Raw genomic sequence first — 13,547 nt, forward strand, 5'->3', positions numbered from 1 at the left:
ACGTACCTATAACAAGCTTAAACTTTATTCTATCTACTGCTTCAAACAGAACTGTGTTTTATCAACTGTGTGCAAAGTTATTAGCAAATGAGCAGTTCGTGACCAAAACTGTGTATGCCAAGCATGATACGCGTCGTTCCCGTTCCGGAAATACCCAGATCTGATCTTAGGGTATTTGACACTTTTTCTTAAACCCGATGGCCACCATATTGGATTCCAAAAAGGAGTTGGATATCGATTTTCGGTATCTGCACGTCGTCCCGTTCCGAAGATACCTATCTTGTAGGGTATTTGATACTTTATGAAACCCGATGGCCGCCATCTTGGATTCCAAAATGGCGTCGAATATCGATTTTAGGCATCTACGCGTAGTCCCCGTTCCGAAAATACCCCTAGTGTATTCAACCTTTCATTATCATGACAATCGTGGATTACTTTGATCCCAATACTCCTTCCTAATCCTCGATGCCTATTTGTTGCTTCACAATCGTTAAATTCTGGTGCACCAATGGTTTGGTAAAACCGTCGGTAGCTTGTTGCTTGGTGTTCACGTACTTCAGTTCAATCATTCCGTTAACCAGCGAATCGTGCACAAAATGATACATGCTTCGTTCGTGGATTGTACGATCCGTTTTTGGCAACGCAAATCGCAGATTGATTGTCGCACAGGACATTTATTTCTTGCTTACCAAAAATCTACTCGAGCATGCTTTGCCACCATAATGCCTCTTGAATGGATCGGGACATCGCCATGCACTCTGCCTCGCACGATGATAATGCAACCGTTGGTTTCACGTTCCAGGAAATTGCGCCACCTTGCACTATGAAGACGTAGCCCGTTGTTGATTTCCTCGTGTCCACGTCTCCTCCCCAATCTGCATATGTGTAGCCAGCTATATCCGGACTTCCATTCTTCGTGTAGCGAAATCGATGGCCAGCAGTCCCTCGCAGGTATCGGAAAATTTGTTTGACCGCCTCCCAGTGCTTGGATCCTGGATTTCTACTGTACTGACTTACAGCATTCACTGCGTAGCTGATGTCGGGTCTAATAACCTGGGACAAATACATCAAACTTCCGATGGCTTCTTTGTAGGGTACATTCTTCATCTCGTCTTATTCTTCCTTCGTTTTTGGTCACATTGATTTGTCCACCCTTAGGCTTGGTTCGAACGGCGTAGCCACGCCATGACAATTCACCATTTGAAATTTCTCCTGCATTGCTTCGACATAAGTTTCTTGATCTAGTGACAACTCACCTTTGACTCGATCTCTTCTTATTCGCAGACCCAAGCAATGCTTCGCTTCACCGATATTTTTCATCTCAAATCGACTGCACATGAACTTCTTGAAGGCCTTCTTCAGCTTCTTGTCTTATTTAGGTGAATATAAGAAAATCGTCAACGTACACAGTCAAAAACGTCATCTTGTTGTCTTCGATCTTGTAATAAAGGCAAGCATCCACTTTTGAACGTTCTAGTGCAAATTCTCGAAGGACATCATCCAAATGCTGGTTCCATACACGACTGGACTGTTTTAAGCCGTACAGTGCTTTCTTTAGTCTGCAAACCTTCGTCAAGCTCGAGCCCACGCTGAATCCTTCAGGTTGACCCATATAGATTACCTCGTCAACCAGTGTGCCTTGCAGGAAAGCGGATACAGCGTCCATTTGGTTGAACTCCAAATCGTGCTTAGCTGCCATTGCCATCAGGTAACGAATCGTTGAATACCTCACCACTGGAGCGTAAACTTCCTCGAAATCGATGCCTGGTCTCTGCTAACATCCCTTCACAACTAAGCCTCGTTTGATTTTAAACACCCACTTATTCCGGATGGCCTTCCTTCGGTAAGTCTTCAAGCACCCAAGTGTTGTTGCTCTCGAGGGCTTCTATCCATTGATCTCGGTCCGGTCGCTTTAGTACCTCACTGTACGAAGTTGGATCGCTCAGCTCTCTGCTGATGTTCTATGTTCCGATTCGTCTGTTGGGAAACGTTTGGGCGATTATACGTGCTATATGAAACGATAGCTAGCTTTACTGATTGTGGTGGGAGCGCAATTCCGTCGTCATCGTCGGCGTCCGCGAATTCGTCGTCAGATGAACTGCTCTCAGATGGTTCCACCAGAACGGTTGCTCCTCCCGAAATCGGTACATTATTCGTTACCTCGGACACGTCCGGAATGCATTCTGGTACCCTCGCTGGTACCTCTTTGATCCATTCAAAAAAAAATCGTTTTCCACGAAATCGACTGCATCCTTCTGGGCTCTGAATTCGCTGCGTCGCTTCGTTGACAATGATAGCGTCACGACCAATGATGCTGTTGTCCCTCTCCAGATTGTATACCCGAAAACCTTTCGTATTTTCAGCGTAGCCCATGAAAATACAGATTGATTTCACATCCAGTCCATGTTTCTTCAGGTATCACTGCTCCCGTCAACGCTCGTGTGGGACTGCGGTTGATTAGATACACCGCTGTGTTGACCGCCTCGGCCCAAAACCTTTTGGGTAGATTCGTGTCGTTCAACATGCTTCGTACTTTGTCCAATATTGTGCGGTTCATTCGCTCAGCGATCCCATTTTGCTCGGGAGTGTATGGGCACGATTTTTGATGTCGCACCCCGTCACGAACCATACTTGCCTTGAATCTTGAATTCACGTACTCACGACCGTTGTCGCTACGCAAGATTTTCAATTTCTTGCCCGTTTGACGTTCCGCCATAGCTTTGAACTCTTTAAATATATGCTTCCAGCGCTTCATCTTTTGTCTCCAGTATGTAAACTCTGTTTTTCGCATCGTCGTTGAACCTCATCACAAGGTTCGCACAAATCCGTGTGCACCAACTCCATCTTATCTTCGGCCCGGCTCTCGCTGCATGGGAATTCACGAATGATTCACGTGAGTGCTTCCCTTGGATACACGCAACGCATTCCAAATCATTGGATTCCATCCGCCAACCGTTGAAGCTTCTTCTGTGTCACATCATCATATCGGTGGCCGTGTAAGCCCTGTCCACTTGTTGTTGATTGAGTCGGCACAGTCCTCTTTCCGCAATTCCCGATGCGAAAATTTCTCCATCTTGCGTCAGAACTTGACATCCTTCCTTCGTGAACAGCACTTCAAATCCCTTGGCACAAATTTTACTTACGGATAGCAGGTACCTCCAGTACATCGTGCACGGAAACGTCAACTTCAACGCACTCCAAGTTCACCGTCCCTTTCGCTTTCGAATGCATGCTTCCGTTGTTCGCTGTTCCGATTTGAAACGTCGTTTCTTGCTTGTTCTCGAAACTCGTTCCCACACGCGCCATGTGGGTGGTTGCTTCGGAGTCGAAGTACCATTCTTCCTGCTGCACATCACCGATTGCTATTGCACGACCTTTGTTACGCTTCGACGATCCAGATTTTTCCGGACAATTTGCAGCGTAATGACCTGGCTTGTTGCAATTGAAACAGCAATTGTCCTTTGCCTTGCTCGAACCGCCGCCCTTGCAACGCATCTGTTGTTGCTCACCACTGTAGAACGCTCATTCACCGTAGCTGCTCTTCGGTCCATGTTTTGGCTTCACGTCCTGCAAAATCTTCGACTTGGCTGCATCTGCTTATAAAGCTTGACCGGACGCTTCCATGCCAATCACCATGGGAGCATAATATTTCGGTAGTCCCATCAACAGTAACGATGCTTGTAGTGTCTGTACCAAAGAAATGAAACGCGACTGTTCCCGACTGATGGCCAACAATAAAGTGAAGTCTTTATTCTCTAGAACTTAAAGCGAGTACAATATAATTCCTATGTGTTGGTATCACTTATACTATATGTATGGGTACTATCAACTACCTGATTGCCCTGTTGTAATTTATCTTACTCGTTATGAATACTCGTCACGTTGACTCTACATTCCCACACTTCCTCAATAGTCCTGAACTGTAGCCAATTGATAATCTTGCAAATATTCCGGAAGTTTAAGGCCCCGTTGTGGTCGCTGTCGCAGGGTGGAGGAATTCGAATCTTGTTGTTGTGTATACCGTTTCTTCAACTACAGCATCATCAACGTGCACTGCCCACACGAAGGGAGACCCGACGACGAGAAAGAAGCGTTCTATGCGCAGCTGGAGCAGGTGTACGACGGCTGTTCGCAACGGGACGTCAAAATCGTCATCGGCGACATGAACGCTTAGGTAGGACGGGAGGCAATGTATAGACCGGCAATCGGGCCAAACAGCCTGCATGCCGTATCGAACGACAACGGCCAACGATGCGTGAACTTTGTAGCCTCCCGGGATATGGTAGTTCGAAGTACCTTTTTCCCCCGCAAGGATATCCACAAAGCCACCTGGAGATCACCTGACCAACACACAGAAAACCAAATCGATCACGTTCTAATCGACGGGAAATTCTTCTCCGACATTATCAACGTCCGCACGTACCGCAGTGCGAACATAGATTCGGACCACTACCTAGTTGCAGTATGCATGCGCTCAAAACTCTCGACGGTTCATAACACCCATCGAAGTCGAACGCCGCGACCCAACATTGAGCAACTACGGGACGCCGGAGTTGCCCAGGACTACGCGCAGCAGCTGGAAGTTGCACTACCCACGGAAGAGCAGCTTGGCGCAGCTTCTCTTGAAGATGGCTGGAGGGACATCCGTTCAGCCATAGGTAGTACTGCTGCAGCGGCACTAGGTACTGCAATCCCGGACCGAAGAAATGACTGGTTTGACGGCGAATGCAAACTGTTAGTAGAGGAGAAGAATGCAGCACGGGCGAGAATGCTGCAACACCGCACGAGATTGAATGTGGAGCGATACAGACAAGCGCGGAACAGACAAAACTCGGTTTTCCGAAGGAAGAAGCGTCAGCAGGAAGACCGAGATCGCGAGGCGATTGAAAATCTGTACCGCGTAAACGACACACGGAAGTTCTACGAGAAGCTAAATAGTTCGCGCAAAGGCCACGTGCCGCAAGCCGATATGTGCAAGGACTTGGACGGTAACCTTCTCACGAACGAGTGTGAGGTGATTGAGAGGTGGAAGCAGTACTATGACGAGCACCTCAACGGTGAAGCAACAGAAAACGAAGGTGGCACGGCAACAGACCTTGAAGCACGCGCAGAAGACGACAGGCTACCGGCCCCTGATCTTCAAGAAGTTGAGGAGGAGATCGGTCGACTGAAGAACAACAAAGCAACTGGTGTAGATCAACTACCAAGTGAGCTATTGAAATACGGTGGTGAAGCACTGGCTAGAGCGCTGCACTGGGTAATTGCCAAGATTTGGGAGGAGGAGATATTACCGGAGGAGTGGATGGAAGGTGTCGTATGCCCAATCTACAAAAAGGGCGACAAGTTGGATTGCTGCAACTACCGCGCGATCACACTGCTGAGCGCCGCCTACAAGGTACTCTCCCAAATTCTATGCCGCCATCTGTCACCATATGCAAGAGAGTTCGTGGGGCAATACCAGGCGGGATTCATGGGTGCCCGCGCTACCACGGACCAAATTTTCGCGATTCGGCAGGTTCTGCAGAAATGCCGCGAATACAACGTGCCCACACATCATTTGTTCATCGATTTCAAATCCGCATACGACACAATCGATCGAGATCAGCTATGGCAGATTATGCACGAGTACAGATTTCCGGATAAACTGACGCTATTGGTCAAGGCGACGATGGATCGAGTGATGTGCGTTGTTCGAGTATCGGGGACACTCTCGAGTCTCTTTGAATCTCGAAGGGGGTTACAGCAGGGTGATGGACTTTCGTGTCTGCTGTTCAACATCGCGTTAGAAGGTGTGATCAGAAAAGCTGGGATAGACACGAGTGGCACGATATTCAGGAAGTCCATCCAGCTCCTTGGTTTCGCCGATGACATTTACATTATGGCACGGAACTTTGAGATGATGGATGGCGGAAACGTACATCAGACTGAAGGCTGAAGCTAGACGGATTGGACTTGCCATCAACGCATCAAAGACAAAATACATGAAAGGAAGAGGTTCTAGGGAAGACAATGTTAGCCTCCCACCCCGAGTTCAGATTGACGGTGACGAAATCGAGGTGGTCGATGAGTTCGTGTATTTGGGCTCACTGGTGACCGCCGAAAATGATACCAGCAGAGAAATTCAAAGACGCATTATGGCAGGGAATCGTGCATACTTTGGACTCCGGAGGACGCTCCGGTCGAATAAAATTCGCCGCCGCACGAAGTTGACTGTCTACAAGACGCTGATTAGACCGGTGGTCCTTTACGGCCACGAGACCTGGACTATGCTCGTGGAGGACCAACGCGCCCTTGGTGTTTTCGAACGGAAGGTGTTGCGTACCATCTACGGTGGAGTGCAGATGGATGACGGAACGTGGAGGAGGCGAATGAACCACGAATTGCACCAGCTGCTGGGAGAACCATCCATCGTCCACATTGCAAAAATTGGGCGACTACGGTGGGCTGGGCACGTCGTAAGAATGCCGCACGACGACCCAGTGAAAATGGTTCTAGAAAGCGACCCAACAGGAACAAGAAGAAGAGGCGCGCAGCGGGCAAGGTGGATCGACCAAGTAGAAGGTGACCTGTGGACCCTTCGCAGACTACGAGGCTGGCGAACTGTGGCCATGGATCGAGTAGAGTGGAGACGACTTCTTCGGACAGCAGAGGACAACAAGGCCTTAGCCTGATTGGTAAGGTAAGTATGTTGTGTATCATTCTGAGATCTTTGAAATTCTTTTGTATCGATTGCAACCGCTGTCTCAATCCGTTTTGAAGTCTGCACTACCGGCTTTAGGTGTGATACGTTTCGATGAAACATTTTGCCCGTCTCACTTGATTGAAGTGTAGCATTCGGTCCCGATCGATTCAAGACTAGAAACTCCTCTGGATCGAAATTACTTGCTAATTTGTTTTCCTTGACCATCCTTTTAGCAATTACAACATCCCCTTCCTTCAGCGTGTTAGGTGCTGCTCGACGTCGGCCGTCTGCATACTCCATTTGTATTAGTTTCCTCTCTTGGTCTTTGTCACGTGCTTCTTCTGTCGGTCTCTATCCAATTCCTGACATTGACGGAAGTTTGTCTCGCAACACTCTTCCGAACATCAAAGCAGATGGTGCCACACCGGTTGTAGAATGAGGAGTTGAGTTGTACATGAGAAGGTACATCCGCAGATCCCATTTCCAGTCAGGATTATGATTCTTTTGGCTTATTTGTAGACGTTTTTTCAATAATAATCAATGAGAACCAAAAGGTTATGCCCAGACGGTAGAAGTCCCATAAAATCCACCGCGACATGACTTCACGTTTTATCAGGCATCTGAGTCAGGATCAAAGGTTCAGGTGGTCCCTAAGACGACACGATAGTGCAATCCTTGCAATAAATAAAATATATAATATAATATAAATAAATAAATAAATAGTTTCGAAAACTTTGAGATGATCTCGCCCTTCTGTGTTTCGTCTTGTATTTCTTGAACCGTAACAGCACTCGGTGCAACAGCTTTAGCCAAATATCTGATATGATTTTCACCTTCTGTATCAAATGCTTTGGTTTGAGATACAGACAACTTGGAGAGAGCATCTGCCAAGTTTGTGGCTCTAGCTTCGTGAATAACCTCGAAGGAATAAGATTGCAGCCGTAGGACCCACCTTTCAATCCTCATTCAGGGTTTGGAACGAGGACTGAATAGAAATTGCAGAGGTTTACAGTCGGTGCTGCACGCTGACGTCACGTTTGAACGCGATGAACCCGCATTCAGTTTGACATCCATGGTGGTTTGTTTATCTTTGCTTGTTAGTCGATTCAAGTGGATTTAAAAATATTCCTCTCCAAAAAATCTAAAAAAAAAACATTTAATAAAATTTTAATTTTTTTTTTTCTAAGTCCATGTAAACAAAACATTGTCAGATGTCAAAAACTGAGGTTAACCCGACGGTGTAGCTCCCTATGACTTACACGAAAATGATATTAGGTTCTGCAGTGTGACGTCACAATGAACTCAGTGTTAATCGGCTGAACCTTTTTGACAGTTCAGTGGTACGGTGGTACTGCTTACAAGCACTTCGTCGTTTTCTCGAAAAAAAAAAAATATTTTCAAATTTCTGAATTTTAACTTGAAAATTGTCGAGGAAATTCGAAGTGTGGAAGGAAGTGTGGTTTAAATCTCACTGCAGTCTGAAAATTTATCGAGAAAATCTACCCAAGAAAAAATCGACTAAGTCCACGTAAACAGTACCACTGAACTGTCATCCGATTGAGGTTTACCCCGGTGGTGCAAAACCTTATTACATTTTTCCATTGAATGCTAGCATAGTTGTCAGTCTGTTTGCAACCTTTCGTTGCTCGAGACTGGAATTGAGCAAGATACTCCGGGTAGCACCGGGCCGAAATACGCTGGAATAACTTCTGGGTGAGTTTCCAGTGGTCCAGACGGCGTGTTGACATGGCTTGGCTCCGGAACGGCTGGTAGGTATAAGCCTACTAGGGAATTTCCAGGCGTTAGAGCCTCAAGGTCAGTGGGATCGGATGGAATCGGTGCCAACGGTCTCGAACTGAGGCACATTTCGATCGATGTTAACAGCTTTATCATGTCCTCTTGAGGCATGCTAATGTAATTGATTTCGGAGATGATGTTTGGTCGACTTCATTTTTACCCCATCGGTTTTATTTCGGTTACAAAGCGAATATTTTTTAAATCTTCTTTCATAAGATTCAAAAGTTTACTTTTAATATTCAATTTGTATTCATGATGTAAATAGAGCTTAAAACTATCCATTTGGTTAAAGAATTTTCCATTGAATTTGTTATCATTAGTGATGAATTTCTTAATGTAGCCAAACTGCCCCATTTTCCCCTACATATTTCAACACTGCCGAAAAAAATATCTCCGCATCACCCACGTAAATACCGATGATATCGATTATCGATAATATCGATATATAGTCTGCGATGTGGTTGTGTTCTAACCAGCAAATTATGACTGTACCTAGGACTGAACCATTTTTGTTACGCACTATTCCCAGAGAGGACGACAAACAAAAGATTCAATTCGAGAAACGAAATAATCTGTTGATCGGTTTTGGCCTCGAATGGCCGCTTCCGGCACGATTGCTTAGGTTAGTGATAGGTCTAAATTATCACTTAAAGACGCGAAATAAGTTGAAAGCTAAACATCTACATTTAATAAAAGTTCTTCGAAGCACTGAAGCTTTATTCAACAACTTTTTTAAAAACCGTTGCACCTTTCTCTCTCCTTAAATCAATTTTCTCACAAAACTATCTTTGTGTTTCGCTTTCAGATGAAAACTTGAGTCGCTTTCAGTTTATGTTAATCTTTAGTTTTGCCACCAAATTGTGTACCTGATTAGAGGAAAAAGCAACGACCACGACAACGTGTACTTAGCATGTAGTGTGAACCAGCCTTAAACCCACCCCCTCCCCCCTTCATCCGGTCTCTAAACTGTTGTTCTGCTCTTACGCACGCATTCACACATCTGGCTGACATTGGACGACCACCTTACCCGAACCCAGGTGACTTCGCTGGAACGGCGCCACAGCGAACGGGAACAACGCCTACACATGCTGGTCGAAGCCCTCAGCAAGGGAGGTAAGTTGAATGGCGTTCACATTCGTGCTTTGGCTACGGCGGCAGCGGCCACCAGTGGCAACCCGAGCGCGATTGGCGACGAGGAAAACCATAACCTAGTGAATCCGCAACCGCAGTCGCACCAGCAGCAGAATGCCACCGTGGGAGGGAACTAGGTACGTGTGGGGGTTCCTAAGACTGTCAAACACGACACACCCTTCTAGATCTCAAGAAACCAAATTTTAGATTGTTCTTCTTAACCCCCGTAGCATTGTAGTGGATTATTACATTCAATTGAATCCTACTACTAGTAGTGTTTTATAGAGATTAAATGGTTCAATTTAAAAGGTTACTCTGAACTAAATACGAATAGTCCCAACTACACACTATTTAATAAGAGTCAATTTTAGGATAATTTTCAACCCTCACCGTTAGCTATAGTGATTTTGTTGTTGTTCGTTTAACTTTGTTCGTACTCATTCCAAATCATTTCCAAAGATAAGTTTCGGTAAACGGTGATTTTCGAAAGACTGCCTCGGAAAACGGAAACCGTCGGTGAACAGAACAGAACGAGGGAATCAAATTCCCAGGAAGTCCAATTCAATCTATACTTTCAACAGAACTAAGTGTAACAACTCTCGGATAAAAGGTAAGGTAGTAAGATAACAGAGAAATAGCGTCCAGTGACGGGTGCCTGCATAAGGACCCTTCTTAGAAGACTATTAGTAGGTGTTTGTAGTGCCTCTTTCGAGGGAAAGCAGTGCTGGGAGGCGTTGGTTGGTGTTTTTAAGAAAAGTCCATTCAGTCCTTAGTTTCTAAGATTAGTTGTTAGGATTTAGCATTTATGAAGTAGATAACTAGTCGCCGTTAAGTCGGTTTAAGAAACGATACTCAATTGCAGCCGTTCCGTTTTAGATTCATTAGCATTCTCTTCACAGCAATGTGTCTACATCTTATATGAGCGAATGATTGACAATAGTTTCAAGACTTTAGATAATTGATTTAGTTTGCAGCAGTTTTCTGAAAAAAAATAATTATTTCAACATGATTTAACGTCAAATACCTACGATTGGAAGTGGGAACATCTCACTTCCGGTGGCAATATCTAGTTTTGAGATAGCAATTTTATCGAATATAGTATTGAATGAAAAATTACCATCTGGGATTTTGATTATATCCGAACTATCCTTCAGGTCGATACTTGTTGTAAAATGTATGGAAATAGAGAAGCGATGGTTCCACTGTAGTTTGAGCGGCGCGTTTAAGGATGTCACTGATCTTGTTATCAAATCCGTTCGAACCTTCTTCTCGGATCAAATCTTGAAGGACGTTGGACCAGCAAAAGTAAGTAAGTTCTTATGTCTGAAGTGTCCGGTTACTTACGCGATGTACCGTATGCGTGATAATGTTTGCACCATTGAGCAATGTCAAAATTTAAAAAATTCTCAAAAATTTCGTTTTCGAGTTTTTTTTATTTATTTGTTTCCACTTGCTGCAATTACGGGCTCCACACGCTTCCGGAATAATGCAAGGCAGGTTCTAATAATGTAGTCTGGATCAATTTCTCTCCAGGTACGGGTCAATGTTTGTCTGAGGCTTGCTGTACTCGGGTGGCGTTTAGAACAGGCCTTGGCCTTCATGACGCGCCATGTAATCCAGTAATAAAGATCGGGGCTGGATGGCGGCCACATATCCTTTGCCCAGAACGGAAGATGTTCCTGCAACCACTTCTGAGTGCGGTTCGAGGTGTGGCACGAAGCCCCATCTTGTTGAAATACAACATTTGGCTTCGGATCGTACTGTTATTTGATCCACGGAAGAACATAGTTACTTAAAATCCCGATGTAGACTTCCGTGTTGACATTGTCGCCTTCTGGAATGAACACCGGGTCCATTTTTTTGCCATCGGAAGCCACCAATCCAAACACCATAACGCTAGCAGGATGCTTGGTCAGATACACGTTCTTGTGCTCGTCGGCCACGTCTTTTACCGGAAGAGAACTAATATACCGGTCGGTTCTGGAAACATGCTCTCGTCGGTGAACAGGATTACCGGATTTTTTTGCTTGAAGAAGTTCAAGATTTTCTCGCATCGTTCGACTCGTAGCTCCCGGATGCGGTTGGTAATCATGAGTTTTTTTTTTCCGTGCCCTCGACTTCGCCCGCAATCTTCCTTTACGATCTTCCGTGCCGTAAAGTCACTGATCCCGTGTTCCTTTGCCATTTTCCTTATTGAACGCACTGGATTCACCCGAATCTTCCTTTTGATAGCAGCGATAACCCTCGGAACCCGAGCTTACCTCGGACGACCTGTGGCCACCTTCGCGGATAGTTGTCCTTTCTTTTCTCGATCTAAACCCTTTTGACGGTCCACCGGGACACTCCCACAGCGATTGAAATGTATTTTTGCGACATTTGCGTGTGGGACAAATCACGAATACGCTGCCACTTGGTCATAGTGCAACTGTCAAACTAAGTAAATCATTTTCTTTTACACACAGCCTACTACGCACTACCAACAATCAATATGAAACTAACGATTTTAAATTGGCTCACCACTTTAGTAGCCTATTGGTCCCAAGCAAACGATTAACGTACCCTATTCTAGTCGAAATTCTAGTACTACGCAATGTTTGTTTTGATTCGCTATGAAAGTTTGACAGATAAAATGAGGGGTTATTGGTTTTTCCTATGTTTCGAGGGGTGATTCGACAAGCTTGGGACCGAAGATAGTACCAGAGGTGAGCCAAAAAGTTGAGCACGTTTCTTCGGAACCTACTTGTCTTAGAGTTACCTCTATGGTACTACGGTGCAGAATTAGGTCTTAGCTGCGCAGAATTATGCATTATGAATTATACCTGGGCTCCTCGGTATGGTCCACTGGGAGATCCAGGACATCTGTAAAAGTGTTAAATTCATAAAACTGATCCTAGAGCTCCATGGATTTTTCGAAACCACTCATAGACGTCTTTTCAAAATGCATTATGTATATTGAAAGATCTTTTGAATAGCAAATTTTATACCTTTTTCTTCGATTTTACCATTTTTTCTACAACTTTTTTATCACTTTCCCTTTCACTTTTTACTTTCACTATCACTTTGAACTATAACAGATACATATTTCGTTTACTAGTTTACAAGTAGTAAACAACTTTTCGTTTGCAAGTAGTAAACAAAATACGTATCTGTTATTGAACTATGATAATGATAGTGAAAATAAAGAGTCAAAGTGAATGAGTGAAAGTGAAACAAAAATAGTAGAATTAAAAGGAAAAATCTACGAAAAAGGTATACAATTATTCTACTACAACGCTTATCAATCAATTTAGATTAAATAGTTAATTATGTTATGCTAACATCAGAAAAACTGTTGTTTATCTGTCAGGTTTTGTAATAAGTAAGTTAATGATTAATTCGTTATTTCGTTATTTTGTTGGAATTTTCATTTAAATATGGCACTTCGAACATACATTTAAAAAAAATCAGGAATCGCTCTGAAAATCATCCGATTTTCGAAAAGGTGTGTCTATCTTTGTGCTCTTCTGAGCCTTCCAGTACCTCATAATCTTCGTCTTCGGTTGTCTTTTCTCGGTCGACTACTTCTTCAGTATCAACCAGCTTCAATGGTAGTACCAACAATCAATACGAAACTAACGATTTTAAATTGGCTCACTACTTGACTAGCCTATTGGTCCCAAGCAAACGATTAACGTACCCCATTCTAGTCAAAATTCTAGCACTACACAATGTTTGTTTTGATTCGCTATGAAAGTTTGACAGATAAAATGAGGGGTTAGTGGATATTCCTATGCTTCGAGGGGTGAATCGTTTAGCTTGGGACCGAAGACAGTAACAGAGCTGAGCCAAAAAGTTGAGCACGTTTCTTCGGGACCTTCTAGTCTTAGAGTTACCTCTATGGTAGTACCATAGAGGTAACTCTAAGACCAGAAGGTTCCGAAAAAAACGTTCTCAACTT

The 13,547-nt window shown here is 44.4% G+C and overlaps 1 protein-coding gene across 2 annotated transcripts in view; it reads left to right on the plus strand.

The window, feature by feature from the left end:
• The window catches only part of LOC135701380 (centrosomal protein of 162 kDa-like), a 72,814-nt gene extending 62,227 nt beyond the window's left edge, over positions 1–10,587 (plus strand). The window contains exon 6 of one of the 2 annotated variants that reach the window (XM_065222156.1): positions 9,517–10,587. In XM_065222156.1, coding sequence (XP_065078228.1) covers positions 9,517–9,747 — 231 coding nt within the window. In that variant the 3' untranslated portion in view covers positions 9,748–10,587. Of the gene's footprint in view, positions 1–9,284; positions 9,364–9,516 lie in introns of those variants that run through there. The other variant, XM_065222158.1, reaches the window with a different exon arrangement.
• Positions 10,588–13,547: the final 2,960 nt, after the last annotated feature.

The sequence above is a fragment of the Ochlerotatus camptorhynchus genome, unplaced genomic scaffold, assembly GCF_037179485.1.
Source record: "Ochlerotatus camptorhynchus isolate MF236.1 unplaced genomic scaffold, CSIRO-AGI_Acam_v1.1 ptg000158l, whole genome shotgun sequence".
Taxonomy (NCBI): domain Eukaryota; kingdom Metazoa; phylum Arthropoda; class Insecta; order Diptera; family Culicidae; genus Ochlerotatus; species Ochlerotatus camptorhynchus.